At 28.1% G+C, this 12,414-nt stretch overlaps 3 protein-coding genes across 3 annotated transcripts; all 3 read left to right on the forward strand.

The window, feature by feature from the left end:
* On the forward strand, positions 1–2,641 carry LOC130967731 (8-hydroxygeraniol oxidoreductase-like). The gene is made up of 7 exons (XM_057892721.1): positions 1–136; positions 251–396; positions 490–527; positions 737–1,139; positions 1,391–1,627; positions 1,723–1,881; positions 2,260–2,641. The coding sequence occupies exons 1-7, from the start codon at positions 103–105 to the stop codon at positions 2,368–2,370; spliced, it is 1,128 nt and encodes a 375-aa protein (XP_057748704.1). The 5' UTR covers positions 1–102; the 3' UTR covers positions 2,371–2,641.
* A 1,051-nt stretch (positions 2,642–3,692) lies between these two features.
* LOC130966214 (CYP enzymes assisting alcohol dehydrogenase-like) lies at positions 3,693–6,883 on the forward strand. Its single transcript, XM_057890998.1, has 7 exons — positions 3,693–3,889; positions 3,979–4,121; positions 4,242–4,279; positions 5,111–5,513; positions 5,933–6,172; positions 6,307–6,465; positions 6,606–6,883. The coding sequence occupies exons 1-7, from the start codon at positions 3,856–3,858 to the stop codon at positions 6,714–6,716; spliced, it is 1,128 nt and encodes a 375-aa protein (XP_057746981.1). The 5' UTR covers positions 3,693–3,855; the 3' UTR covers positions 6,717–6,883.
* A 3,057-nt stretch (positions 6,884–9,940) lies between these two features.
* Positions 9,941–12,414, forward strand: LOC130970672 (CYP enzymes assisting alcohol dehydrogenase-like). Its single transcript, XM_057896829.1, is given in 8 exon segments — positions 9,941–10,043; positions 10,159–10,301; positions 10,412–10,452; positions 11,021–11,239; positions 11,241–11,421; positions 11,504–11,740; positions 11,847–12,005; positions 12,123–12,414. Coding segments are annotated over 8 exon segments (1,125 nt in total). The 5' UTR covers positions 9,941–10,009; the 3' UTR covers positions 12,234–12,414.

A 12,414-nucleotide genomic window follows, 5' to 3' on the forward strand; every position in this document is an offset into this window, starting at 1 on the left:
GTGCTATAAAAAGAGGCTGCAGCAATAACAATAATAAACTATCAGAGTCTAAATTCTAGCTTTTAGATAGATACAACATTACACCTACCAGCAACAACAATAATGACAAACACTTCAAAGGTTATTACATGCAAAGGTATTACAATCACTAAGCATCTCCTCTAACACCTTGAATTTTTTCATGTTTTTCTTAATTAACAAACATGCATCATATCATCATACATATTTATATATTGGATATATATTGCAGGTGCTGTTTGTTGGGGTGCTGGTGAAGCTGTGAGATTAGAAGAGATACAAGTTGATCCACCAAAAGCAAATGAAGTTCGAGTCAAGATGATTTGTGCTAGCATCTGCCACACTGATATCACCTCCATTCAAGGATTATTACCATTTGTATTCTCATCAATTCCATGCTTTCATTCTCTATTATTCTTAGCTTATTTGTTTAATCTCTATAAATATACTAAGATTTGAATTAATTTGCAGTTTCGTTATCCAATAGCTCTTGGTCACGAAGGAGTTGGGTATGTTTTATATACGCATCATCATTATAAAATTACTTCTTCCAAAAATTTAAACTGAAAGCGAAAGATAGACATATAAATAATTATATTTTTAGTATATTTTTTATGCAAAAGTCTCTTTTTGGATTTGCGTAGAATTTGTATAAACTTTTTATTAATAAGAAATAATAAGAGATTCTAAAAAACCCATTAATATATTATTACTGCAGGGTTGTGGAATCAGTTGGAGATGGAGTCACAAATCTAAAAGAAGGGGATATGGTGATTCCAACATACATAGGAGAGTGCCAAGAATGTGAGAATTGCATTTCAGGAAAATCAAACTTGTGCTTAACATATCCTATGAGGATCAGTGGCTTGATGCCAGATAACACTTCAAGATTGTCCTGCAAAGGCAACAACTTATATTACTGTTTAACTTTCGCCACGTGGTCCGAGTACACGGTTATCGATGTTAACTACCTCATTAAGGTTGATCCAATCATTAATCCAGCTCATGCCAGCTTCATCTCATGTGGATTCTCAACTGGCTATGGAGCTGCATGGAGAGAAGCCAAAGTTGAAAGTGGATCAAGTGTTGTTGTTTTTGGCCTTGGTGCTGTTGGATTAGGGGTATGCATCAAATAATTCATAATTAGCAAATTACTTTAATTTCTTTGTCTACTAATAATAAGAATTTAATTTTAACGCACTGAGTTTTATACTGTCGTACAATTATATCTGTTTTTTTGGATGGCCATTTAAGTAGTTAATGTAAAAAATAATTATTATGTAAATTTTTTTTACCGAATAACTCTATAAAATTACGTCACTACTTAGTTTGATTCTTAATTATGAGATTTGATTATAATTTTGTTGTGAAGGCTATTAGTGGAGCAAAAATGTTGGGCGCAAAAAAAATAATAGGGATTGATACAAATAACTTGAAGAGAGAAAAAGGAGAAGCATTTGGAATGACTCACTTTATAAATCCAAATGATTCTGATAAATCTCCTTCAACATTGGTGAAAGAATTGAGTGATGGACTTGGTGTGGATTATTCATTTGAGTGCACTGGAGTTGCCCCTTTGCTCACTGAATGCTTAGAAGCCACAAAAATGGTTAGTTACATAGTTTCAATTGTAGATACATAACAAACTATAGTCTATATATACATTTATATTCTTAATTAATTACTTGATATGTGTGTATATAGGGAAGTGGTAAGGCAATATCAATTGGAGCAGGAAATGAAGCTACTGTTCCCCTTGGTCATTTGTCACTTCTTTTTGGCAGAACTTTGAAAGGTTCTATTTTTGGAGGGCTTAAAGCCATTTCAGATCTTTCTATTATAGCTGACAAGTGCCTGAAGCAGGTATACATTCTCATGACATTTGACTATATAATGATCTTAAGTTAATATTTGGAAAAAGAATTTTAGAATCTTTAAGAGAAATATAGAGTGAATCAGATATTTTTGCAATTAAATTTAATCAATTTTTTTTATGCGTCTCTTTTTTATTTTTTAAGTAATTTTTATTGTGGCAAATAAGTTGTTTGACCAATTTAATTAAATTTGGTTATCAAAATAATTTGATTATGTAGTATTACTCAAAATTTAATTTTCGTAATGTGTTGGATGCTATAAAAGAAATAGTAATACTATTTGAACCGAAAATGTTTAAAAGAAAAAAAAATAACTTTTTTATTTTATATTCATTAATTATCTCTAAACTATTTTACCATATTGCAGGAGTTTCCTCTTGAAGAATTACACACCCATGAGGTCCAATTGGAAGATGTAAACGAAGCATTTGAGTTGTTGAAACAGCCCAACTGTGTGAAAATTGTCATTAAGATGTGATATTATTATTATTATTATTATTATTATTATTATTATTATTATTATTATTATTATTAGAGGTACTTTATTAATTCATCAATAATTGTTGGTTCTAAGTCCTGTGGAGATATAAGATGTTCACACGTGAACGTCACATTGCATAACAAATCAAATACGTTATGCCAGCTTTATTTGTAATTATTGATTGATTATTGAAGTTGAACTCGTAACCGTTGAAACTTTGTTGTCCAATTTTCATACAAATAATAAAGAATAATGATCGTGTGCAACTAGTTAGTTGACTTTGAAAGGAAATTGTTTTCATTGTTGTTTCACTAATTCAATATCACTATCTAAGGAAAATCAATTACATAATATAAAGTTGACTGAGTTACTAATTCAGATGGTGACAAAAAAAAATCTAAAAGATATTATCAATAAAATAATCTCTGAATAATTTAAAAATACGATAAAAATAACTAATAAATATTATATTTTTTATAAATGATAAAAAAATTTTTTATTTAACAAATAATTTATCTATTTGATTTGATTTTTGCGACAATATTTAAATAAATATTTAGAAAAATACAAAAAAATTCAGATAAAAACTTAATCTCTATTTTTCTTATTACTTTTTTAAATAATATGATCATTCACCATAAAATATTTTTTTTAAAAAAATTGACTTGACCAAAATTTGTTTTTATGATGAATATGATATCATCACTTTGCAATACACTGAGTTGAAGTGTGAGATTTATGTGGTAAGAAAAATATAGGGAGCACCAAGATTTTTTTTGCCATGTTTTAGAGGTTCTTGTGTATTTGTGGAGATCCTAATTTCTTATTTTCCCCATTTTTGTCATCGTGTATTTGTCGCAAGCTCATGATATTATACCAAGTGATAAAAATATGAAAAAGTAGATCTATAAAACTTTATCTCTTTGCTGTTAGCTTTATCCACATGTTTGTGACATTTTTAAAAATAAATTTACCTTGCCAACACATTTAAATAATTAAAATTTATTACTGACAATTCTGGTATGGATATAATTAATTAATTTTTTTAATCTTGTATTTTATCGTTATTTTTATACGACTATTAAAATATTATTAATATATTTTTTTTAAATTTGACCCACGCGCATTTTTATCGACAGTATAATTGTTGGTACGTTTCATCTATCAATAAAACTGTCAGTAATAATCAAAATTTTTATAGTGGTTATTTTTCAAATAAGTTAGCAAAATAAAATTAATATTAAATTTTAATTTTTTATTAAATAAATTTTTATTAATTCATTTTAGTAATCTAGTTTATTTGTTCATTGTAAAGGTATTGGATTACTTGCTGACAGAGTGACAGTTACTGTTTAACCAAACTAAATGATTGGATGAATTATAAGCTTTTAATTTCTGAAAATTTTAAAACAATACAGAAGCTTACTTGCTCCTCTTCTCATTTCATCATAGTCCAGATTACAGCTTCAAGTTTTAATTAAAATGGCAACCACTTCACAAGTTATTACCTGCAAAGGTATATATCATCAATCAAACATTATTATTATATCATGTTACATTAAATTTTAATTATAGTATGTATATGTCTTGGTTTGGATATTGCAGGAGTAGTGTGCTGGGTTGGTGGAGAGCCTGTAAGATTAGAAGAGATTCAAGTTGATCCACCAAAATCAACTGAAATTCGAGTTAAGATGCTTTGTTCCAGCATCTGCCACACTGATATCAAAAGAATTAGAGGATCCCCAGTAGTTAATGCTCTTTCTTAATCCCATGTTTTTCACTCTGTAAGTTTGGTATTATTTACAACTACTATTTTCTTAATTATCTTTCTTTATTTGTATTCTGTTTCTGCCAATTTTAATTTGCAGGTGAAGTATCCTCTTGCTGTTGGACATGAAGGAGTCGGGTAATTAATTTCTCCAAATCTGTGGTTCTTAGATCTACATTTATTGTGTCTATTAGGTAGCGTTTGTTATAGAAATAAAGACGGAAAGACTGATATTGAGAGACAGAGATTTAGAGATAGAGACTGAAATAAATCTCAGTATTCTGTTTAGTGTAAAGTGGGGGACAAAAATTGAAACAAGAATGAAACTCTATTTAATTTGTACAAAGAATAAAATTAAAATTAATTAATTGAAATGAGAGTATTTTAAGTATAAAATGTTATTAAAGTTTCAGTCTCTGTCTCTAAAAATTTCAGTCTCATGTATCCCCACTTTTTAGAGGTACTGAAATGATGAAATTTTGGAGATAAAGACAGAAATTTTAGTATCAGCCTCTGAACCAATAAACATAATATTGAGTCTTAGTCTCTTAGTCTCTATCCCAATACCTCAAAACAAACGCTAAAGTCTGAATATGTGTACTATTGATATCATTTGATAGTTAACTTTCCTAAGGATGGTTTTTTATTTTGGAGAAAAACGAAGGATAAGAAAAAGTGATTAAAGTACAAAATTAAAATGTTAATTTCTAGTAAATTTTTAGTCGAACACTTTCGTCCTTTATAAGTTTTAATTATCGAGTCAACTTCTTATTTTATTAGACAAATCAATTTTCGTATCATATTATTTGTCTATTAAATAATGATAAAAATTGATTTGTCTAGCAAAATAAAAAGGGGTAACTAATTAACTAACATAACTACCGATCATAATTAAGAGTGATAAGTGGTAAAATTGTTTCTCCAAATAATAGTATGCAAGATTAATTTCATATCACACATGAAGTGCAGTGTGGTAGAGAGTGTTGGAGAGGAAGTGAAAAATCTAAAAGAAGGGGATATGGTGATTCCAACCTTCATAGGAGAGTGCAAACAATGTGAGATTTGCATTTCAGGAAAATCCAATTTGTGCATGACAAACCCTTTAATGCTGAATGGATTGATGAGAGACAACACTTCAAGGTTGTCCTGCAAAGGCAAAAGGCTTCACCATATTTTCAGTTGTGCCACTTGGTCAGAGTACATGGTTGTTGATGCCAACTATGCTCTTAAAGTTGATCCAAGCATTGACCTAGCACATGCCAGTTTCATCTCATGTGGCTTTTCAACTGGTTATGGTGCTGCTTGGAAGGAAGCTAAGGTTGAAAGTGGATCAAGTGTTGCTGTTTTTGGTCTTGGCGCTGTTGGATTGGGGGTATGCATCAAATACACTTTTGCATTACATGTGCACTTTATATCCTAAATATATAAATTGCATAATTTGCAGTCATGACTTTGTAACTTGGACTTGAATCAAGTAGGATCGACTATATGAATATAAATATTTCGATATTTATGCATTGGGATACAAAAAATTTTTACGTATTTAAGTCTAATACAACATTTTTCATTGAGTTCACCATGAAATTGTAACATAGTGCAAAAATTAAAATCCCTTTACAACTTGTTCTAAAATTTTCCTCTTAGTAGTATAAGGTGTAGTTTTGTTGCAAAAGAGGCTTTTTTTTCTTGTATTGTTGGGCAATTTCAATTGCATTAAATTGAACATTTTAAAATTTACTATGTAAAGTTCAGAGGGCCAAGTGTTAAAGTAGATTTGACCTTGTATTACAGGCCATCAGCGGAGCAAAAATGATGGGAGCAACTAAGATAATAGGGATTGACAAAAATGATATGAAAAGAGAAAAAGGAGAAATTTTTGGAATGACTCACTTTATAAATCCTAGTGATTCTGATATGCCTGCATCAGAATTGGTGAAAGAATTGAGTGATGGAAGAATGGGTGTGGATTATTCTTTTGAGTGCACTGGAATCAGCCATTTGATTGTTGAATCCCTACAAGCCACAAAAGTGGTGAGTTGAGTTCAGCCATTTGATTTTTTTTTTCTTATTTAACATTACATGATCACAGCAATAATGTGTATAAAACTATTCCTAATCTAAGAACATTATTGTGTGTTCCTAATTTTTAAATTCTGTATGTATAGGGAACAGGTAAAACAATTGTAATTGGTGCACCAACTGAACCAATTGAGCCATATGGTTTTGCTTCAATCCTTAAAGGCAAGACTTTGAAAGGTTCTATCTTTGGAGGGTTAAAAGCAAATTCAGACCTTTCCATTATAGCTGACAAATGCCACAAAAGGGTATTCTAATTTCTCAACACATTTAACTTTATAGTATATAGTATGTATGCTTTAAAAAAAAAAAAGTATATAGTATGTACTTATATTTGATGCATATGTTTTTGTGGTGGTATAAGTATCTCATAATTATTACTTCACAGGAATTTCCTCTTGAAGAATTATACACTCATGAGGTTCAATTGGCAGATATAAATCAAGCATTTGAGCTTTTGAAACAGCCCAATTGTGTGAAAGTTGTCATCAAGATATGAGGGATATTATTGTTCTAAGTAACTTCTAATAGTTGAGTCAAAGTTATAAAACCAATTCTTTCTGTATTTTTGCTTTTCTCTCTTTGTTAACCTGATGAAAAAGAATTATATAATTTATATTTGAGTGCAAAACAGGAATCAATGTCCAAAATATATATTTTTTTAAAAAAATTTATATTGTATGCAAATTTTACATATCCTTTTATAAGACTATAAGAGCGTCAAATCGGGTTATTATTTATTACTATTAGTCATTATCGTGTTAATGTCCATCCAAAACGAATCTAAAATGTTAGTCTGCCTTGTTTTACGATAAATTGGTAGAAACTTTTTTTTATAACAAGTAAAATTAATTAAAATTAATCTAAAAAAATTAATAAAAAAAATTTAACTATAATTCAAATACAAATAAAAGTTATTCGCATTACAGCAAATCTTTTTCATAATATTCTTTTAAATTTTTTATCATAATATCCATTCTCAAATTAATGCAAAGGATAAAAATATCAATTTTAATTTAATTTTTAAATAACAAATAATTTTAAAATAATAATAATATTTACAACACAATATAATACAAAAATAAAAACATAATTTCTGATAAAAAAATAAAAGAACTATTTTTTTTAAGAAGCAAGCTATGGTACATATCTTGGAGTGTGTATATATATATATAGGAGTACAAAATAAAATAAATAATAGAAAATAGAAAACATAAATAAAAATAACAAAAAAGAATAAAAAATGAAAAACTTTAAAGATCCTAATTTTTAAATTTTATATATATGTTCTTATAGTATTCACCTTTTTTATGTAAAATAAAAGTTGTTAGCCCAAAAAATTTATTTACCGTCTTGTCAAAATAAGTAGATTTTACTATATTGTACCGATTTATTAAATTTTATCTAGATTGACTAATTTAAAATCTTAGTCCAACCCAATTTATTTTTAAAAATTTGATAAGTCGATTCATTTTAATGTTTTTTTATGAGAAAACGAAAGAACTCATTTTATAATTAATGATATTATTTATTCTATATCTATATTAACTCTAAAAGGATAAGTAATTTTTGTTCAATATAAATTATTCAAAATATTTTTATTATTTATTTTTAGTTTTAATAATATAAAGTTCTATTTCACTTAGAATTTTATGTGTATATATATATATACAATGTTTATGCAAATTATTCTCATCCAATTTTTTTCTTTTGGTTTCCCAAACGGGTATCCCCCAAAATCCGCCAGTTTCATCCAAATGTTTGTTATTTCATTATTTTTGCAGTTCAACACAGTCGGTTGGGCTATCCCTATAGGCTATAAGCATTAGGCAATGGTGTTGACCTTTATAAATAAGCGACTAAAGCCTCAAATTAGCCCATGAAAAATTTTAAATTAGAAACTTTAATTTTTAATAAATTTTTATTATTTTAAAGATTATCGAGATGAATTGTTCTTTTTACGAAGAAGTCTGATTTGTCTCATAATAATATTTGTTAGGAATTTAATTATTTTATAATAAAATTTATTAAAAAATATTTTTTTAATACGCATTTAAATATTTTATTGTAAATGATAGAGGAATCAAATTATCACAAAAATAATAATAATAAAATTTTTAAATAATAAAATATTATTAAGAACCAAAATATTGATATAGAATTCATCGATTCGAGTATATATTTTAAATGAGATTTATCACTTGGAAATAAAAGAAAAAAACAAAACAAAAGAGCTTGTACGATCATACCTAATACATTTTGGATATAAAAAAATGTTATATGTACGCTAACTATGTAATCAATCATTATGAATTTTAAAAATACTAGTATAGTCAATATCTTTAATCTAAAAAAATTAATTAGTATTAGTTTAAATATAAGATGAAAATTAAAAGAATATTAGTCATCTAATATTTTTATTTATTCATATTTAAAATTAGATAATCAGTTATTAGAATAAATAAATTTTCTATAAAAGTATATAACTTTTTTTTATAAAATACTAATACGTACATATTTTCATATATAATAACTATTGATAGTTGAATTTTAATGTGAACATAATCACATACAGTGGCATGATTCGTTTGATACAATATATATATAAAAACGTAAAGGTGTACGTTTTATGTTTGGTGTCACATTATGTCATTATCCTTCTTTAGTTCGTGAAATTTATACATGTATAACTGGATAAATCAAATGATGTGAATAAGGTTCGGTGAAATAGTAATATCCGACAAATAAGTTTTAGATTAGTGTAATATATCGAGATAATACTCAATATATGACTTCTGAAATTTGACGTCGGATTCAATTTGACTTTTAAAATTTTAATAAATTTAAATTAAATTTTAAATTTTATAATTATAATTCACATTAATCTTTGAATTAATCTACATTAATTTGTTGTGATTTAAATTTTTTATTTAGATTTTATGTGATCAAAATTTATTAGAGTTTCAAAACTTTTGATTATTGCTCTCAAACTTGCAAAATTTTTAAATTGAACTTGTTATTATCGTTTTCACAAAAATGTTGTGGAATCAATCAAACTTTTAAAAAATCTAGTAAATTTTAGTCACATAAAATTTAAATGAAAAATCTAAATTTTAATAAGTTAACATGCAAAATCAACGTACTATTTACAAAAATCAATATCAAAACTAACATAAGTTATTATTATAAATTTTAAAGGCTGAATTAAATCAATTGTAATTTTAGGGATGAATTTAAATCCAACTCCAAATTTATTACTGAGTACTCTACTCATGTCCTAAATGGTAACTCATTAAGCAGACACTAAAATATTGATAGGGAAATTAAAAGATGTTAACTCATAGGGAAAGTATGAAGAGCCAATGAAATATTTATAATGGAGATTTATGGAGTATTAGATATATAATCATTAATGTTACATTTTTCCATCAGCTGAAGCTTTTGGGATGAGTGGTATCATGACATGATATTAAAGTGCTAGATCTGAAAAGTCTATTCTGTCCAAATGAATATATAACATTTTTAATTCCAATTATTTTATATTTAGGAGTTGAATTCAAAATTAAGGATTATGAATTTGTATCAACTACTTCAATCAACTATTTATTAGTTCACATCTACTTCAATAATTTATCTTTTCTTATTAAATACCATAAGTACTAATCTTGCCTATAAAAGGGAATACAGAACAAAGCACTCTACAACAGCACCTCCTGTTTTCTTTTCAGTTACTTCAAAGTCTAAATTATAGCTTCGACCTTCAAGTAGGAATTGAATTATTGCACTTACAATATGACAATCACTTCTCAAGTTATTACATGCAAAGGTATGAAATAATTAACCATCTAAGCATATGCACATTACATTACATTTTCATGCAACTTTGTTCATATTAGATATGATTAAATACATAAGAATATATCTTGGTATGGAAATTTCAGCTGCAGTATGTTGGAAGGTTGGAGAGGGTGTGAAGATTGAAGAGATTCAAGTTGATCCACCAAAATCAAATGAAGTTCGAATTAAGATGCTTTGTTCTAGCATCTGCCACACTGATATCTCAAGCATTCAAGGAACTCCTCTGGTTAATACTCTTTTTAATACTGTTTTTGTTTTCTTCTCTATGGAACTAACTTCTATGTTTTTCTTCATCTTTCTTCCACTAATGGTACTTTAATGCTAACAAATTTGCAGTTTAATTTTTATCCTCTAGCACTTGGACACGAAGGTGTTGGGTAAGGAATATACACTCTAGACCGTATTTGGTAATTGTCTCATCAAAGAAATACAGAGACTCAAACATAAATCTATATAGAGAAGATTAGTTTTTCATCAACAAATTAAAGAGAACAAGTGTTGGTTATTAAGAAAATACTGATATATCAAAATATTATTTTGACCATGCTATGTGTATACAAAAAATTCATTACTATATAATTTTTTTTTTACAAGTCACATTTTTTTATAATATTTACTATAAAGAGTGTAGACGTAATTGGATTCATATAGAAATAGGTAAAACTTCATCTATTTTTTTTTCTAATTCTATTTCTTATGAAAAAATTTATCCAACTTTTTTGCTACTAAAAATACTAAGGACATTAAGTGCAGTATGTCTATATTTTCATTCAGAATACACTTGTTGAATTGAAAATAAATATTTCCTTTCACAAATATGCAAAATTACCTTATACCTTTCAATTCCTTTCCATAAATATATCATGGACTTAAATCATGCTAAAGGAACTTGATGGGAGATTCTTTGAATGATTGATGCATAATGAAAAGCATTAATAACTGCAGGGTTGTAGAAAGTGTTGGGGATGAAGTAAAGAGTTTGAAAGGAGGTGATATGGTGATTCCAATATTTGTAGGAGAGTGCAAAGAATGTGAGAATTGCATTTCAGGAAAATCAAATTTGTGCATGACATATCCTCTGAGCCTAACTGGCTTGATGCCAGATAACACTTCAAGGATGTCCTGCAGAGGCCAGAGGCTATATCATCCTTTGAGTTGCGCCACGGTCCGAGTACACGGTTATCGATGTTAACTACCTTGTTAAGGTTGATCCAAGCATTGATCCAGCTCATGGCAGCTTCATCTCATGTGGGTTCTCAACTGGCTATGGAGCTGCATGGAAGGAAGCCAAGGTTGAAAGTGGATCAAGTGTTGCTGTCTTTGGTCTTGGTGCTGTTGGATTAGGAGTATGATTATCTTTGTAATTGGTATATGATTATAGTTTTTAGCCTTCCGTTTTTATTAATAATGAATTTCCTTGTAATGCAGGCTATAAGTGCAGCAAAAATATTGGGGGCAACTAAGATAATAGGGATTGACATAAATGATATGAAGAGAGAAAAAGGTGAAGCTTTTGGAATGACTCACTTTATAAATCCAAGTAATTCTGATAAATCTCCTTCAGAATTGGTTAAAGAATTGAGTGATGGACTTGGTGTGGATTTTTCATTTGAGTGCATTGGATTTGGCCCTTTGCTTACTGAATCATTAGAAGCTACAAAAGTGGTTAGTTTCATTTTTAAGAAATTCATCCTTATAAAATTGAATTAAATCTATTATATAATCCTTGAAAAATTATAAGTGAATCTAATTATAACTTTCTCATGTATAGGGATCAGGTAAAACAATAACACTTGGTGTAGGAACTGAACCTTTTGTATCATTTGGTCTATTTTCTATTCTTTTTGAAAGAACTTTGAAAGGATCAATATTTGGTGGGTTGAAATCCATATCAGACCTACCTATCATAGCTGACAAATGCATTAAACAGGTATATTCTCAGTCCACATACATAACATAGATTAATTATATCTTGCACATATTTTATTAATAATAATGTTAATGTCTCACAATTATGATGAATGGGTCATTTATTGCCGTTTTTCAGGAATTTCCTCTTCAAGAACTATTCACCCATGAGGTCCAATTACCAGATATAGAACAAGCATTTGAGCTATTGAAACAACCCAATTGTGTGAAAGTTGTCATCAAGATATGATATTATTCTAACAACCGAATCCAAAAGAGATAGAGCAAGTCCTCAATAATGGTTGGTGGTAATGATTCAATTCGTACACAACTCCACATGATTTCAGAGGAAGATAACGTATTCTCTCCAAAAGCTGTTTTATTATATACTAGCATTTGACCCGTGCAAATGCACGGGCTACCGAATTTAT

Source organism: Arachis stenosperma, chromosome 3 (assembly GCF_014773155.1).
Source record: "Arachis stenosperma cultivar V10309 chromosome 3, arast.V10309.gnm1.PFL2, whole genome shotgun sequence".
Taxonomy (NCBI): Eukaryota; Viridiplantae; Streptophyta; class Magnoliopsida; order Fabales; family Fabaceae; genus Arachis; species Arachis stenosperma.

Excerpts from the sequence above, each read along its gene's own strand:
- LOC130967731 (XM_057892721.1), top strand. The coding sequence starts at position 103 with ATGACAAACACTTCAAAGGTTATTACATGCAAAG. Across the intron at positions 528-736 it reads CTTGGTCACGAAGGAGTTGG|GGTTGTGGAATCAGTTGGAG; the intron begins GTATGTTTTATA and ends TTATTACTGCAG. Across the intron at positions 1,882-2,259 it reads CTGACAAGTGCCTGAAGCAG|GAGTTTCCTCTTGAAGAATT; the intron begins GTATACATTCTC and ends ACCATATTGCAG.
- LOC130966214 (XM_057890998.1), top strand. The coding sequence starts at position 3,856 with ATGGCAACCACTTCACAAGTTATTACCTGCAAAG. Across the intron at positions 3,890-3,978 it reads ACAAGTTATTACCTGCAAAG|GAGTAGTGTGCTGGGTTGGT; the intron begins GTATATATCATC and ends TGGATATTGCAG. Across the intron at positions 6,466-6,605 it reads CTGACAAATGCCACAAAAGG|GAATTTCCTCTTGAAGAATT; the intron begins GTATTCTAATTT and ends ATTACTTCACAG.